Below are 18,156 nucleotides of genomic sequence, written 5' to 3' on the forward strand. Positions count from 1 at the left end.
AATATCCTTTCAAATTCCTTGAATTTCATAATCATCTATTAACCTTTCAAGAAAAAAAAAATAATAATAATAATAATAAAAAAAAAAAAAAAGCATAGGAAGAATAATACCAATGGCAGCAATAGGACCAACAACAACACCAGTCAAATTGCGTACCTCTATCTTTAATCCTCATTTATCTAGTCTTTCTCCATCTCAACAATGCATAAATTTTACCAAGTCGCTTCATTCGTTTCCTACTGCGGGCAATAGGAAACATTTAGCAGCCGGAGTTAGGTGTAAAGCTGTAGGAACAGCTGCCGAGGCTGCAGAAACAAAGCCTAGGACTAAGAGTAAATTTGAGATTCAGACACTAACTGGTTGGCTGCTTAAGCAGGAACAAGCAGGGGTTATTGATGCAGAGCTTACTATTGTACTGTCTAGCATCTCCATGGCTTGTAAACAAATTGCTTCGTTGGTTCAACGCGCTGGTATTTCTAACCTTACTGGAATTCAAGGGGCTGTTAATGTCCAAGGAGAGGATCAGAAGAAACTTGATGTTGTCTCCAATGAGGTATGATCATTGATTTTATTGTAGTCAGTTAAACATTCTTCTTCGTCTTTTTCTTGAACGCCTTAATCCCATAAGTGAGGTTACTACATGAACAAACATATGGTCACTCATCCTAGTACTACTCTCATTCATTGTGACTCGAATAAAGCAATGTGACAGATGTTTACACCGGCTATCACTGGCCTACCAAAAGTCAGTTTTAACATTTTTCTTCATCTTTTGCTTGAACGCCTTAATCTGATAAGTAAGGCCAGCTACATAAACAAACATAAGGTCACTCATGCTAAAGCTACTCTCAGTCATTGTGACTCATCTCAAGCAATGTGACAAATTTTTACACCGGTTGTCATTGGTCTATCAGAAGTCGGCTTTAACATTGTGACATGAAAATATACCAAAATGGCTAATTTGACAAAAGTATTTATCAAAACGGCTAATTATAAATTTAATTCCCAAACTAGCTAAATTTATTGATTTGAAAGGATATTGTTTATTTACCAAAACGGTTAATTACTTTATGTTTTTTTTTTGTTGTATTTAAAAAGAATTAGTTTTTTTTTTTTTTTGGTTTTATTTAAATTCTAATGTCATAGTTTAAAATATCCCATTAATTTGAACAATAAAAATCAAAATAATATATACGAAGTATGCAGCAATTCTCAATTTTTTTAAAAAGTTACACAACATAAACAAAACAACTACTCAAAAAAATGATCCAAACTTCCAATCAACAAAAGAAAAAAAAAATACAACTATTTTTTTAACACATAAAGATAGAAATAAATATACTACGTATGTAAGTTTGATTTATCATACACATTAAACAAAAAAAAAATATTCATACTAGCCGACATTAACAAAGAGTATACAATTAATAGACATGAAAAAGATGAACAATACCTTAAAATCTCTTATCGTCGTATAAATTTGCAATAGTCATTTTTTTTTTTTTTTTTTTTTTTTGAAGACAAATTTGCAATAGTCTTGATAGAACAATACTACTTGAAATTCCAAATTTTTGTGATTGATATGATCAAGATGAAAAATTAGTGCTTTTAATTTATTTATTTTGATCAAAATTAGGGTTTTGTGAGTCTACAACTGCTTACGTTCTTCGTAGTTTTGTATATTGCTTAAATTTTCCAACTTAAAAAAAATCTTTAAGTAAATAAAAATAAAACCAAAAAAACAAAGTTTAAAAAAAAAAAAAAATGAACCAAACCGGTTCAAAGGAAATAAGAAATAGATAAATTCCTTCCAAGCTAATAAATTAGCTAGTTTGGGAATTAAAATTTATAATTAGACGTTTTGGTAAATACTTTTGTCAAACTAGCCGTTTTGGTAAAAGATCCAGAAATCTAACATAATATAAAGTTGGTTTACTGTTGGATTACATTCGAATAATGATGAATGACCCAGATTGATACTCATATTCAATAATACAGAGAAGATAAGAAGAGCATATCTATTACTAATGAAAAATTTAAAGCACAATCATGTTGTATCTGAAAATGTGAAGGCTGTAAATATTAATTTAGAATGACGAGCGTTTATGCAAAAGTTAACTACAAAGATAAATATCCGACAGGTGTTTTCAAACTGCTTGAGATCAAGTGGGAGGACAGGGATAATTGCATCAGAAGAAGAGGATGTACCAGTGGCAGTCGAAGAGAGCTATTCCGGAAACTATATTGTTGTGTTTGATCCACTTGATGGATCATCCAACATCGATGCAGCTGTCTCAACTGGTTCCATCTTCGGAATTTATAGCCCAAATGATGAGTGCATTGTCGACTCTGACAATGAAGATGAGGTAACTCTCATTATTCTTCATCTCAGTCTCTTATTAGCCAAAATAAAACGAGAGTTCCTAATAACTATTGTTTAAATTGCTGTTGGAAACATTTCTACAATCTTATATGCTGATTCCTGAGGAAAAAAATATAACCATATATAAAGAGATGTCTTTGATAGAATTAACAAAGAAAAGTTTAAATTCATGTAACTCAAACATAATTTATATCTCAGTTTTGTAGCATCATCACTTCAAAGCCACTCGAATTTCATCATTTTACAAAAAATTATTGTAGTTCCATAGACTGTGATAATAGACCGAAAACATATAGAAGACAGAATTTTGTAGACGTTACGGGAGAACAAAAACTATGTCTAATATTTGATGCTAAGGTACAGGCACCAAAATTTTATTTTATGACAAACATATCCTACGTTTTTTTTTTATTTTTTTTTTATTTTCTAAAATAATGGTTAAAAGAGGGAAAAGCTAATAAAAGCTGTCAGGTAAAAAATACATTAAAAAGACATTTCTTAAGTATGTTTAATTATAGTTTAAACAATATTTGCAGCTAAGCGCCGAAGAACAGAGGTGTGTGGTGAATGTTTGTCAGCCAGGGGATAACCTATTAGCAGCAGGGTATTGTATGTATTCCAGCTCTGTAATCTTTGTACTTACCATTGGAAAAGGGGTGTATGCATTCACATTAGATCCCATGTATGGCGAATTTGTCCTCACTCAAGAAGACATCAAGATACCTAAAGCAGGGAAAATCTATTCATTCAATGAAGGTAACTACAAAATGTGGGATGACAAATTGAAGAAGTACATGGATGACCTTAAAGACCCTGGATCGTCTGGAAAGCCGTACTCGGCTCGTTACATCGGAAGTTTGGTCGGGGACTTTCATCGAACACTTCTATATGGTGGCATTTATGGGTACCCAAGAGATTCTAAGAGCAAAAACGGGAAGTTGAGGCTCTTGTATGAATGTGCACCCATGAGCTTTATAGTAGAACAGGCTGGTGGAAAAGGATCTGATGGCCATAATAGAATTCTCGACATTCAACCTACAGAGGTAAGTTCAATCATCATAATATACTCCGATATGATCAAATTTTAGGATGTCCCATATGTTAACATTGTTGATAGAGGGCAGTGGTAAATCCACCAAAAAAACGATGGGGGGTACGAAATTAACACATTTAAAAAATTAAATCAATAAAATTATAAATTATAATTTTATTTTTTTTTTTACGAATAAAATTATACATATTATTTATTGATGTTAACCATCTATTAGCCATTTAAAGTTGACTTTATTTTTGCTGAACTAATATTATTTTTACTAAAATTAAAAATATTTCTGCAAAACATAAATAATATACTTCCTCCGTTTTTTTATTATTGCACCATAGGAGTTGGATACAAATATTTTGGTAGTGGAAAAAAGTAATAGAGAGAAAGGTAAAAATACAAAATTGCCCATGTGACATATTGATAAATTAAAAAGTAAGTGTGAAAAAGCAAGGGTATGTTGGGTATTTGTAGTGTGAACACAAATAATTTTTTTCCTAAAGAGAAAATGGTGCAATATTTGTGAAACTTCCTAAAAAGGCAAGTGGTGCAATAATAAAAGAACGGAGGAAGTATATATATATATAGGGGAGGGATCTAGTGAGAATAGGTTCATATGTAAGAATTCATACTTATATGAGAACTAATCTATAATTTAGAACACGTGAGTAAAAATTTAGAACATACGAGTAAAAATTTAGAACATGCGACTCAAATTTAAATTTAGAACATATGACTAATAATTGAGGGATACCCAGTCAATTCCCAGATAAACAAAATTTGTTTATCTGGGGGTATAATTGTCTTTTCAAGTACCAGTTGAGGGGTATATGTGTTTTTTCATGTACTAGTTGAAGGGTACATGTGTAATTTCCTCACCAAATAGTAAAAGCAAGAAACAAACAGTAATTGGACAACTCACCAAAAGTACTGAATAAATGACTCTGCTTTTTCAATATATTTACAAAAATGCCATCATTCGTTTATCTTGCAGATTAACTTGTATTTTCCCCTAATAATTTAGAACATATGACTAATAATTTTGAAAATGTGTGTGAGCAATAATTTAGAACAACTGATTCAAGAATTAGAACATGAGAGTAAAAATTTAAAAAAATTGCTTCATGAAATTTAGAACATATGATTAAAATTTAGAACATCTGATTTTAAATTTAGAATGTGTGAATAAAATATTTAGATTACTTGGTATAAAATATAGAAAATGGGAGTAAAAATATTGAACATATATAAGTAAAAATATAGAACAAGTGAGTCAAAATTGGAGCATATACTTTCAAATTTAGAACATATAACTAAAAACCTTAGAACACACGCACGTTTTAAAATTTAAAACATATAAGTTAAAATTTCGAAATAAGTCATTCAAAATTTATAATATCTAACTTAACTAATTTATGGTTTAGAACATGTCATTACTAATTTAGAACATCTGATTTAATTTAGAACACCTGGGAAAAAGTATAGAACATCAAATTTAAATTTTAGAACATACGAGTAAAATTTAGAACATAAAAAGTGTTCTAACATAAGAAAATTCTCACGAGAGCCTCCCTATAACAAGTGAGGCATACTACTTTTTTGAATCAGTAATTGAAATATAAAAATAATTAAAATATATACTCTATTTGTTATTTAAGTGTTATTTTTTTTACAAGCACATAATTTTAGGCAATTTAACTAACTTAAATAAATAAAAGGTAAGTGGAGTAATTGTAGTATTAAAAAATTGTAAAATAAAAATAGGGAGATTGTTAGTAAATTGAAAAGCAACAAATGAAAGGAAAGAAATACTTCCTCCGTCTCACATTATTGCAAGTGCAACAATTGATTTTCTTATATCTCACAAAAAATACCCAGCTATTGAATATAATATGAAACACAAATAGTAATAAAAGTAGTAGTAGGTCAGGAGATATATATAATATTAAAATGTACTCCCTCTGTTTCACTTTGTTAGTCTCCTTTGTAATCAATCACTTAAAATAAGAAAATGATAAATCTTAATAATCTGGAATTTGATTGCATCTTTGTAATTAATGTTTTGTCTTTACCAGTTTTTTTTTATTTTTTTATTTTTTTTATTATTTATGGGAATTGGTTGTAATCAAATTGCCTTTAATAAATCTTGATTAAGTTTGGAAGAAGTTTTCATGTCAGCAATCTATCCACTAGCACATATATTAACCAATCAGAATTATATGACTCTTTAAACACTCAATTAGATTAACTGTTCACAAATTATAAAAATTATATTCCCTATAGATTGCTAGGAATATTTTTCATATGGGTGTATCGTATTGAAACACCCAAAACAGTATATGACAGTAACAAAGTAAAACAGAGGGAGTAGCTTTTTGCTAAAAAGGTAAGTGTGACCCTTAAAAAAAACTTGGCCATATTTGTAAGGGAAAAATTTGCAAATTGCAGTCATTTAATTTATTTTTTTTTTTTTTTTTTTTTTGCAAATTGTAGCCCAAAAGTTCGTATAAATTGTAAATGGCAGCCCGATTCAACTTTTACATGTCGAGAAAATCTTCGGTTAAGGTTTTAGGGGTCATTTTAGCTCTTAAGGATCCGAATTGAGCTCAAAATTAGCAAAAAAATAACGTAAGTGCCTCATTTTGCGTAACAAAAATATATTGATTTGTGGGAAACTGTAAAAATGAGACACTTACGTTAATGTTTTGCTAATTCCGAGCTCAATTCGGTTCCTTAAGAGCTAAAATGGTCCGTAAAACCTGAAACGATGATTTTTCAACATGTAAACCGATGAAAAAGTTTGTGCTGCAATTTATACGAACCTTTGTGCTGCAATTTGCAAAAAAAAAAAAAATTAAATGGTTGCAATTTGCAAAATACGAACTTTAAATGGCTGCAATTTGCAAATTTTCCATTTGTAAGTGTAATACTAAAAATAAACACCAAGGGAGTAGATGCACATACTAAGTTTAAAACTAATCATTCAAAAACTCTTATTTTGAATATATTAAGGTACTATAATATACATATAGTATAAATGAAGTAAAATAATTAATATTTGATAGTAGTGCTATATTATTAACTAGATAATACTCGAACCATGCATTCTTTTTAAAATATTGATACTTGAAGTACAGAAGTTTCTAGATAAATACGAGTATAACACAATAATCAATGATAATAATAGCATTCAAAACAATTATATTAATCAATAAAAAATATTGAATTTTTTAAGTAAATTAATGACAAAAAAATATAAAAAAATCCTATTTAGTATTTGTAATAGATAATTTATAAAATATAATATAGTAGTCTAAGGTTAAAACAAAGATAAAAATATGATGTCAGCAATTGATTTAGGTGGGAATTTTTTTTTTTTTTTATCATAACTGGACATGTGTAAAATTTGAAGAAGAAATGATGTTAGTGGTTGTTATTTTAGTAAAATTTATGGACTAGATAATCTATGAGCGACGTTGGAGTTTGCACATATAGAAAAAAAATAAATTAATTGCATTATGATTTAATTTTTTAATTGTAACAATACCAATCACATGAGAGTTATTTACACCTGACAGTTTCATAGAAACTAAATCTCTAAATACGCAAAATAATTGGAAAAAAAATATTGAAATAAAGAAATTAAATTATGAATTTTTTGTACTTAGTAATATGAAGAAAAAAATATACAATTATGAAAATTGATAATTACTCTATACTAATTTTTTAAACTCGTTGTCATTTATAGAAAAAGAAGAAATTTAGGTTGAGAAATTACTTTAGGAGTTATCCATTCTTGAAATTTAGAATCTTATTTTCATTATGAAAAAACAAAACAAAAACAGTATAATAAAAAAGAGGGTTAGGAGGAATGGGGTAATTGGATTGGAAAATTTCCGAAAGCGGTTTCTATTTAAGTATGTTTTATAAATGAAAAAATTGTCGGGAATAATCCCACGTTGTCGTCCACTAAAAATAATCCCACCTTTAGATTATTTTTTAATAATATGACTTTTAACAACAATCTTCTGTAAATGGTCCCAATCGGTCAATTAACGTTGTTATAGCATGTTACTTGACACGTGTTGGAACTTGATTGGCCTAAAAAAATAAAAATAATAAAGTTAAAAAAGAACAACCTCCCTGCTGTACCGACCACCACTGCCATCGTAGCCGGCTGTGCTGACCTCCATAGTTCCTCGAATCCGCCTCACTAACCTTCCCCGTCACCCAATGTCGACCTCGCTCACCACCCGTGCCCTTGATTCTAGACTCGCTGGCCTGTCCTCCCCTATCTCGCGTCTTCCGATTCCAGCCGTCATGCCAAAATCCCCCGTCCTCCAATTCCGGCTGCTTTGACCTCCCTTGCCCCCGGTTCCGTCCGCATCAAACTCCCCAATCGTTTCCAGAGATTTGGTTTGGTGGTTTTCGAATGGTCTTGGGTTAATGGGGTATTGATTTTTTGAAGGGGGCTAGTGGTGGGCATGGGCCGTGCCGGGCCTGCCGTGGGCCGTGCCTAGGCGGGCCATGAACAGTGTCGTGCCGGGTCGTGCCGGCCCACGGTGGAGGCGGGCCGTGCCGTGCCGTGCCGGCCTTCAAGGTTTCCCTGTCCACGGCACGGCACGGCCCACCGTGCCGGTCGTGCCGTGCCGGGCCGCCCGTCGTGCCGGCCACCGTGCCGGCCCACGGTGGAGGCGGGCCGTGCCGGCCCACGGGCCACGGCTTACCCTTTTTTCTTTTTTTTTTTTAAAAAAAAAAATTAAAAAAAACTTTAAAAAAACTTGAATTTTTTTTATGAAAGAAAAAATTGAATTGAATAATTATACAATTTAATATTTGAATTTAATAATTATTAAATTTTTTATGGAGTTAAGTTATATTAAATATTGTTTAAATTATATTAATATTTATTGTTCATTCATAATTTACTATATATCATATTATTCATATAACTATATAAGTATTAGACAAAAATTAAATAACAATATAACATATTCCATAAAATTAAAAGTTGAAAAAATTCATTCATAAAAATTTATTAAGTAAAAGATAATATGAAGTACAAGTGTACAACTAACAATAATTGATGAATAACTTATTTTGTTATTTTATTATACGGCTAATGTTAATAGAGTACATAGCCAACATAGGAAATACTAACATTTTCACTAATTAATAGAGTACATAGGAAATACTAGAATTTTCGCTAATTAATATTAATTCTCGAGTTGTTGGTAATCTTCAATCAAGGTCTTCATTATCTTCTTCGTCTTCATCTTCGGCTTCATGTTCACTAGCTAATGCGGAGGAGCTAGTTGAACCAGAACGATCGGAACCATCGATGTTGTCGTTGGCCGTAAAAGTACGATCTTGGATGCGTTCTTGGGCATCCATCCAATCCTTCAAGCAAACACACATTTCTAGTGTTTCGGGCTTCAAACTTGTTCTTCTATCGTCTAGAACCCTTCCCGAAGCACTAAAAGCTCGTTCCGAGGCAACGGAGGAGGCTTGGATGCTGAAAATATCACGTGCCATTGCCGCCAAAATTGGATGCTTTGTGCTTTGGGATTTCCACCAATCTAGGATGTCCATCCCCAACCTCGAATCTTCGTCCAAGCCTTTCATGAAGTCGTAGTTTAAGTACATTTGCAACTCCGAAACATCGCTTTGTGTTCGCCTTGATGATGATCCACTACCTGAAAACTTAGATAACATGTTAGCAGCTTGGGCCGCCAAACTTTTGCCCGTTTTACTTACGCTTTTGGATGTTTGAGAAGGGGCAAAATGAGTGACGGTTCCATATTTAGATTCATAAACTCTATATAACTCAAAAAATTTATCTTTCACATGATTTTTATATTGTTCGACACCATCACCGAGTTGCATGCATTCATAGTAAATATCAATTAGCATAAATGTGCCATCATACTTTGATCTAGGATCTAAAATAGAAGCAAACATATAAACCATAGGAAGCTTAGTGTAATATTTACGCCATTTAGCCTCCATTTGTGGAACATAATCATTGTAATCTTGTTGTGATCGATGTTCATAAAGAAGTTGAGCAAATAAACATGCATTTTGAAGGAAAGAATGAATGCAAGGAACATAAACAGAAGAAAAACAGTGAGTCATACTATATAATAATTGTAAAAATTGCATATATTTTTCACAATTATCCCAATCGGAGTCTGCTATCATGAATTGTGGATACTTATTATTGTAAAACAATGAAAATGGAACTCTATACGAAAGTGCCTGACTCAACATGTCATAGGTGGAGTTCCACCTAGTTGGACAATCCGTTTTAATTCTAATAGGCTTTATCTTATTTTGCTTAAGATATCGCCTCCATTCCTGATACCTACTGCTAGAAGACATAATAGACAAAACAGCATTTCGAATTTTGGAATAGTATGGACCAATTGCTTCTTGTCCATCCTTAACACACAAGTTTAAAACATGACAAATGCATCTAATATGTAATGCATCTCCATCCATTATGACATTATGCAAGTTTGGTTTAATTAGATTAGCACTAGCTGTCATGGATGTTGCATTATCAAACGTCATGGACATGATTTTGTCCCTAAGACAATATTCATCAAGAGCACTCATAATACAATTAGAAATATTAAAGGCCGTATGGGGGTATTCAAGCAATTTGAAATAAATAATACGTTTTTGCAATAACCATTCACTATCAACCCAATGACAAGTAACACACAAATAATGTAAACCATAACCACCATCCCATGCATCAGAAGTTATAGAAACTCTTGAAGTAAGAGTTTTAAGTTCTTCAATTAATTTCATTTTGTATTCTAAGTAAGTTTTCATGGCAGCTGTTTTAACGGTTTTTCGGGAGATTTTTTTGTGTTGGGGTTGTAGTGCTCGTTTAATGTAATTGTTAAACGGATCACTTTCAGCAAAAAGAAAAGGTTGTTCGGCTTGGACTATCATTCTCCCAAGTTCATCCCTATCCCTCTCATAATTGTAAGTGAAGCCATAAGGATGGAATTGAGAAATTTTTGGTTGAGTTGGGTCAGTACTAGGGGCACCACATTTTTCACTGTGTCGGTTTAGGTGCCCCGTACCGCCTTTGGCTGGAGCCGAATAAATATTACCACAAGTTTTACACTTGGCTTTTTCACCATCTCTACTTAACAAGAAATATTGCCAACATTTACTCTTTCGGTTTTTCAAAAGGGTCATTTCTTCTTCGGTGTACCATTCAATGAATGGGTTATCAGATGGGGGAATAGTATTTTGGACGGATGGGTCACTAGAGCCGGCAGGTTGTGTGTTGCTTGCTTGAGTTGTTTGATAGTTAAATTCAAAAGGCATATCATGTGCGGAGGCATAATAAGGTGGAGATTGGGTGCTTTGCCATGGTTGGAATGTCCCTTGTTGATCTAATCCGGTGGGAAAATCGGTAGAAAACCCGGGGTGGGTGGTGGCCATTGTAGGGATTTGCATAGTAGGGATTTGCATTGTAGGGGGGGGCATAGAAGAGCCTTCCAATGGTCGTTTAGATTTGGCTTTTTTAGAGGAGGATTGGTTCGGGTTTGATGCCATGATTAATTAAGATTATTAACTAATAAATAATAATTAACAACAATATTAACAATTATAACAAATTAACAATTATAAGTTTATAACACTAACAAAGTAACAAATTATAACAAATTATAACAATTAACAAGTATAAGTAAGTTTTTTTTCTTAATTATTACTTAATTAGTAAGTTAATAAATTTTCAAAAATAATTATAATAATAGTAGATTATCTAAATCAATGAGATCCCAGGTAGGTTATGGTTAGGATCGACGTTGTCCAGAGCCCAAATCCCGCCTTAGACAGATTTCAACAATCCAAATAACCCACAATTAAAATAGAAATTAGTTTTTATGTAATTAAGTAGTTCCAAGTATACAATAATAATAATAATAATAATAATAATAATAATAATAATAATAATAATAATAATAATAATAATAATAATAATAATAATAATAATAATAATAATAATAATAGTAACAATAATAATAATAATAACAATAACAATAACAAATTAAAATAAAGTTGAGTTAGATCTTACAACGACGCTTCAACGCTTTCCCAAATTTATAATTTCTCGAATTTATAATTTCCCGAAATTATAATTTCCCGAATGTAAATATAACAAAGTATTTTTTTTTTTTTTGGTAGTAGACTAATAATATTAAAAATGTAAAATTTATAAGAGAATAAGAGATTAAGAAATATTAAGAGATTATAATTTATAAATTATAATATATGAGAATAATGAGATTATGAGAATAAGAGAGTAAGAGAATGAGATGAGAAGTTGAGTTGTGGAAAGAATTGGAAGTTTAGGGTGGTATTTATAGGTGAAAATATAGCCGTTTATAGCCGTTTATGGCCGTTTATGGCCGTTGGAGGGAAAACAAAAACAGCCTTATAGCCGTTAGCCCGCGGGCCGTGCCTGCGGGCCGTGCCTGCGGGCCGTGCCACGGGCTATTGGCCGGGCTCGTGCCGTGCCGGGCTGCTTTTTGGTTTTTTTTAACCGCAGCCCGCACGAGGCACGAGGGGCGTGCCATCGTGCCGGGCCGGGCCTGCCGGCGGGCCGTGCCGTGCCGGGCCATCCTCGTGCCGTGCCCGGGCCGCCCGCGTGCTGACCCGGCCCACGCCCAGCTTTAAAGGGGGCTTTGAGGTTGGGTTGGCTAAGGTGGGATTCCGATCAACGTGGTCAAGTGGCGGTGGTTTCGGGTCTGGGTAGGATGGTGGTTCCAAGTTTTGGGTTTGGTTGGTGGTGGTGGGGATGGTGGTGTGGCTGAAGTGTGGTGCTTGTGTTTTTTCCTTTTTATTTTTTTTTCTTTTTATTAGTTTTTCTTTTATTTTTTAATTTTTTTTCCAATCAAGAGGCAATGTGTAAATTAATTTTTTGTTTTAAATAAACCTGCTCAACCGGTTACAAGTCATTTGGGACCAATTAAAGAAGATTTGCATTAAAGGTCGGATCATTAAAAGATAATCCAAATGTGAGATTATTTTTTGCGGATGGCCCAAAGATGGGATTATTATGGGCAATTTTTCCTTTTATAATTAAATACCCACAAGTATTAGTATGAACAAAACCTTTTGCATGCACCCGGTTTACAATAATTTTATTGTACATCGAACATTTTACGTAAAGTGACCCTTTTTTCTTATAAAAGTGACCTTTTTTTTTTTTTTACGAAAGTGACCCATATTTTCACAAAAGTGACCATTTTTTTCACAAAAGTGAACCTTTTTTTTTTTTTTTATAAAAGTGACCAATATTTTCACAAAAGTTACCCTTTTTTAACACAAAAGTGACCCTTTTTTTTTTCACAAAAGTAACCTTTTTTTTTCCACAAAAACAGAGTATCAAAATCAAAAAGTTATCATTTTCTTCTACAATTAGCAAGTATTTTCCTCCATTTTCTCTCTCCTTTAATGGCGAAATCAATTATAATCTGCCCTTACCACCTTCTTCCCAACAATACAATTCAATACAATTATCCTCCATCATAGGAGTATTCACTTTCCTCAAAATTCAACCATTTTTCTTCTACAATTAGCAACTACAATACTTCTCCCTTTACTTTCCTCCATTTTCTCTCTCATTCAATCCTTCAATGGCGAAATCGATGAAGCATGAGAACAACAACAACCCCTTGGACCTCCTCAACGAAGAACTCCTCTTCATAATCCTCGATCATCTCTCCATTGACGACCACCTCGCTGTTAAATCATTTTCTGTCTCCTCAAAATCATTTTTCTCGGTGATGAAGTTGCCCAGCCCAGCCCGATTTACACTAATTTAGTGTAAACCGGGTGTTATTAAGAGTTTGTGTAGTATGAATAATACCAAAGGTTTTTGTTTTTTTTTTTTTTTTTTTAAGAAAAGAAAGTAATAAGTGTTTAGGCTAATATTCTTTTTTTTTATTATTATTTTTTTTTTTAATTTTTAAAGGAAGAAAAATTAAAGTAGAAAGCATATTTTGGGACAAGTGTAACGTGTTAATTATTTAACTAAAGAGAATGGTTATTAAGCTTTTAACATTTGCACTTACTCTAAAGAAGTCTTAATGCAGGGTTGTGAGACATTCCAACCCTGCCTAACAAATAATAAAATATTTGGGAGAGAGAGAAAGGAAGAGAGAAAAAAAATAATGTGGGCCCCACAGCTGTTATTTAAGATTTGCATTCATGTGCTAATACTGAGAGTATACTCTCTCCCTTTTTTTAATAATATGGAGTTGGGATTTTCCACTATTTATATGTCATCTTGAATTAATATTTTTACCAATATATAATATATGAATATAATTACATAATATGTTGTTGGATTTGTATAATATCTACTTTTATGATTTATTTTATCATAATTTTTACTAATTTTTAATTAAAGATATTGATGGTGAAAGTTGTCTCCGCCATTGTGTAATCCAATTCTAGTTTTGCTTTTTCTTCAAAAAAAAAAAAAAAAAAAAAAAAGAGGAAGTATTTTGTAGCAATGAAGTTCCAACATAAGTTTTAGTAATGTACTACTATTCCACCAATAGTAGAAATTGTACCACTAAGAGCGATTTTATACCACTAAACCTCTAATGGTTATTATTTCATCACACAATAATAATAATCTAAAGTCTAAATTCATAGGGTGAATGTCACTTTCTGTCCTTGTGTGAACGCCTCCACTAACTCTAAAGAATTTTTCATCGACCGTACGATTAGGCTATAAATCTTAATCTATGACAAGACTGAAAAAACCTATTATACATAATAACCAACCTTTTTGAACAAATTTTTTTATTGGGAGAATGGAGGTACAATTGTACCTCTATGTAGGTATCCCTAGATCCTGCCACTATAAATGGGGTTATAATTAAAATTAGAATCTTGTCTAAATTATTTGCTGCTCTCCCTACACCAAAAAATATAGATATATCTAAGAAATAAAAAAAAAAAAGTTAAAAATAAAAAATAAATTAAAGTTAACAACTAATAATCAATTTTTTATAACCTTGTCTTAAATTTCTTCTTTGCGACCCAACCTAATTAACGTTACATCATCTAAATGTAATAGTAAAATTTATAATAATGGGGCAAAGGGAATACTATATTGTATGACATTTAACTAAGAGTGTGTTAACAATTAAAAATAATATATTGTTTAGTTTTGTTTATTCTTATGTCTTTTGTTTTGTCTTTGTAACAGATACACCAACGTGTGCCGCTCTACATTGGAAGTGAGGACGAAGTAGAGAAATTAGAGAAGTATTTAGCATAAAAGTTCCATTAATAAGCAAAAAGTTAGACTTTATTTGTCTATAAAATGTTATGCTCCTAATCATTTTTCTTAAGAATTGGCTACTTATGGTTTATAGATTGTAAGGGCCAGAAACTAATTCCCTTATGGCCTATTTTGTATGGAACATTTCATTGGAAATGCTGAAATTGGCCCAATTGCCTTGTTTGGATATGCTTGTAATTTGAAAATTGGATTTGGCCCAATTCCAAGGTTTTGAAGACATAAGTTTATTTTGATAAAATTGAAATTTCAACTATAAGCCATCAATTAAAATTCCAACATTAAGTAAAATAAAATACTCAACTCTACTGCCGAATTTCCTATTTTCATGCTTTCTCTCATCCATTAAAATGTACTCTCGTGTGAGATTTTTCTTTCATTGCAGCCCTTTTAAAAGGATTTATGTCTTCGTCGTGTGCAATTAATAGATATATAAATGGATCAAATTATGGAGATAATTAAGTTCGGACATTTGGGTCGTCGTTTATCATAGCTAGAGATACTAACGATCTTTGGACTAGTAAAATAGCTCAAAACCCAATTGGACAGATCCTATAAGGTCACACAAAGGGTCTAGATCGGGCACGAGAGGACGAGGCCCATGATGGGCCTCATCCCCTAGTATGGCCGACCATGAGGATAAAGATTGAGGGTTTTGGGCTTCCTAACCCTAGTCTAATTATAATGTGATTATAAATACACTAGGTAAAGGATTTATGTCTTCGTCATATGCAATTACTAGATATATAAGTGGATCAAACTATGGAGATAATTAAGTTCGTACATTAGGATCGTCGTTTAATCATACCTAGAGGTACTAACGAACTTTGGGTTAGTAAAATAGCCCAAATTAAAGCCCAATTGGACGGATCCTATAAGTAAAGGGTCTAGATCGGGCACGAGAAGACAAGGCCCATGATGGGCCTCATCACCTAGTATGGTCGGCCATATGGAGTGGATTGAAGGGTTTTGGGCTTCCTAACCCTAGTCTAATTATAATGTGATTATAAATAGACTAGGTGCCTAGGGTTTTGCCATAAGTTGAATTCAGTTGATCAGTGTGATCAAACCCTAATTAGCAAACACGAGACCAACCCCTCTCAAACACTCCTTTCTCTCACGGCACTCTCTCTCCTCCTCGGCGCCAGTGTGGTGGTTTGTGGTGGTGGTGGTTCGTGGTGGTCAGCTTAGTCCATTAAAGGTGGTGATCACGGTTTTCCTCAATCACTCGACAAATCTAGTATTGGTGGACGGCTCGTTCGAAGCTTGTGGATTAAGTAGAGGAGCAACGCTTGGGGCTCTATTCTCTACCTGATTTGTCAATCAAATTGCTACGTGGAATTAACGCTTCAAAGGTATGATATGTGTCTTGTGTGCTATGCATGTGATCTTGGGAATAAGTACTTGATTGAATCAGTTAGCCTTTTGCATGAACGCGCTTGATCCTATAAATACGATTAATTTGAAGTCCATGTTAATTTTATAATCAATTAAGAGAGAGAATTAATTTAATTATGGTTCAATTATTATTTTAATGTGATTTAACTTTTGGAATTGATTAAATGTGATTTAATTATGCTTAAAATAGCCATGAAGAGGACCGAACTAAGCCCTAGAGTATTCAAAATTTTCGAACCCTAGAACCCTAGTTTCGATTTTTTCGAAAAACCCTAACCCTAAATTTTGAATTATTTCGAAAATTCATAGCCTAAAATATGATTTTTGTGCTTGATTTTGATTTAATTGGAATTGTTTTACGTTCAATAATTTTAATCAAATTTATTTTACATAAAATTATTTTGTGTATGATAATCGATTTAATTTTAAGATTTAGAATTAAATTGGGATTAACTTTATGATGAACCCTAATTTCAAAATTGAATGTTGATTTAATTTTAATTTTTGGACTGATTTGATTTAATTTTAATAAAAGTTATTTTAATTAAATTGAAAACAAAAAAAAAAATTGTTTTGCTGGCCGGTAGCCGCGGATGGGTGGCACAGCCACGTCGGCTGCCGACCTGATGGTCAGTCTAGATAGAAGGCAGGAGGTCTGAGGTGGCTGTGGGCAGCAGCGTGCAAGCGTTGCACGGCTGCTGCCATGGCTGCTAGTGCTGCTTCCACGCTGCTGCCTTGCGACAGTGGCTGTTATTGGCAGCCAGCCACTGTGGCTAGCTTCGGCTAGGCAACCACGGTGGCCGGGAATGGTGGCTGGCAATTTTTCAAAAATAAAATTCTTATTTTGAAAATTATTTCAAGACAAATTAAATATGATTTATTTTGGGATAAAATAAAATTTTTTGAAAAATAAATTTGGTTTTATTTTAGATAAAATCTTTTATTTTAGGATAAAATCAAATATTCAAAAGTTGTTATATTTGATATTATCCATATTTAAAGTTGTTAAATTGGTAATTATCCATAATTAAAGTGGTTAATTTTGGATAAGATTGATTAGGATATTTTGAGCATATTCCAAAAGGATAATAATTGATTTAAATAATGTGATTATCCCATAATTAGATTAGGATATAATTGATTTTAAAATTATTTGATTGGCTAGTAATTAGGATAGAATCTCTAAAAGTTGTTAGGATAATTATGGAAGATTAAATATGATTTATCTTTCTAGATTAAAATAAAATTTGATTCTATCTCATGCCTAAATGAAAATATATAATATTTTATGATTGGTCATGTATGATATATGATATTATCTAATTATGATTAAAATATGAGATATTTTAGGAAATGTGTTGCCTTAATAATGAACATTCGATGTTGTATTTTAGACAAGCATGTTAAGTGATTTATTATATGTCACTGTTATAATATATGATATTATGTTGCAGTATATATAGACTAGTATGGACCATAGATTCTAAAATACGATTTGCGCATCTTGATGTATTTTTGTAATCTAAAAACGGTCTGCGTATCGTTAAGTATTTTAGTAACTTTTATTTAAAGTAAATAGATTAGTTATTTAAATATTGTTAGTCCATAGAAGCCCATGAAGTGAAGGCCCAAAGGAGCAAGGTGGATGGAGATCCATGTTGATTCAAGTGGGAGCTTTTTATTTTTAGCTTTCTTAGGACTAAGGGACCATACTATGTCATGGTTTGTTGCATTAGTATATTATGCATGTTAGATTTATTTATGTTGATTGATGATGCGCTAGAGTTCACTAAATAATCACAACATAAATGAATCTAGGTCCCAGTCATATTGAGATTGCTTTTCCAATTAGATACCCAACAATCCTTTAATGGTGAGTGATGGGTCGGCCTCCGCAGAGCGTCACTTGTTATTTTAGGTAATGTGGGGTGGATCACGTTCTACATATTTCATTGGTTATGCTTAACAAGGTTACCTAAAGCGTTTAGA

The 18,156-nt window shown here is 32.4% G+C and overlaps 1 protein-coding gene across 1 annotated transcript; it reads left to right on the forward strand.

Annotated features, from left to right (window-relative positions):
* On the forward strand, positions 1 to 14,938 carry LOC145598518 (fructose-1,6-bisphosphatase, chloroplastic-like). Its single transcript, XM_081654886.1, has 4 exons — positions 1 to 553; positions 2,142 to 2,366; positions 2,920 to 3,426; positions 14,677 to 14,938. Exons 1-4 carry the CDS (start codon positions 113 to 115, stop codon positions 14,746 to 14,748), a joined length of 1,245 nt encoding a protein of 414 aa, XP_081511012.1. The 5' UTR covers positions 1 to 112; the 3' UTR covers positions 14,749 to 14,938.
* Positions 14,939 to 18,156: the final 3,218 nt, after the last annotated feature.

This window comes from Chenopodium album, chromosome 2 (genome assembly GCF_948465745.1).
Source record: "Chenopodium album chromosome 2, dcCheAlbu1.1, whole genome shotgun sequence".
Classification (NCBI taxonomy): Eukaryota; Viridiplantae; Streptophyta; class Magnoliopsida; order Caryophyllales; family Amaranthaceae; genus Chenopodium; species Chenopodium album.

Coding starts and splice junctions, on each gene's coding strand:
- LOC145598518 (XM_081654886.1), top strand. CDS start 113: ATGGCAGCAATAGGACCAACAACAACACCAGTCAAATTGCGTACCTCT. Junction 2,367..2,919: donor ACTCTGACAATGAAGATGAG/GTAACTCTCATT, acceptor CAATATTTGCAG/CTAAGCGCCGAAGAACAGAG. Junction 3,427..14,676: donor TCGACATTCAACCTACAGAG/GTAAGTTCAATC, acceptor TCTTTGTAACAG/ATACACCAACGTGTGCCGCT.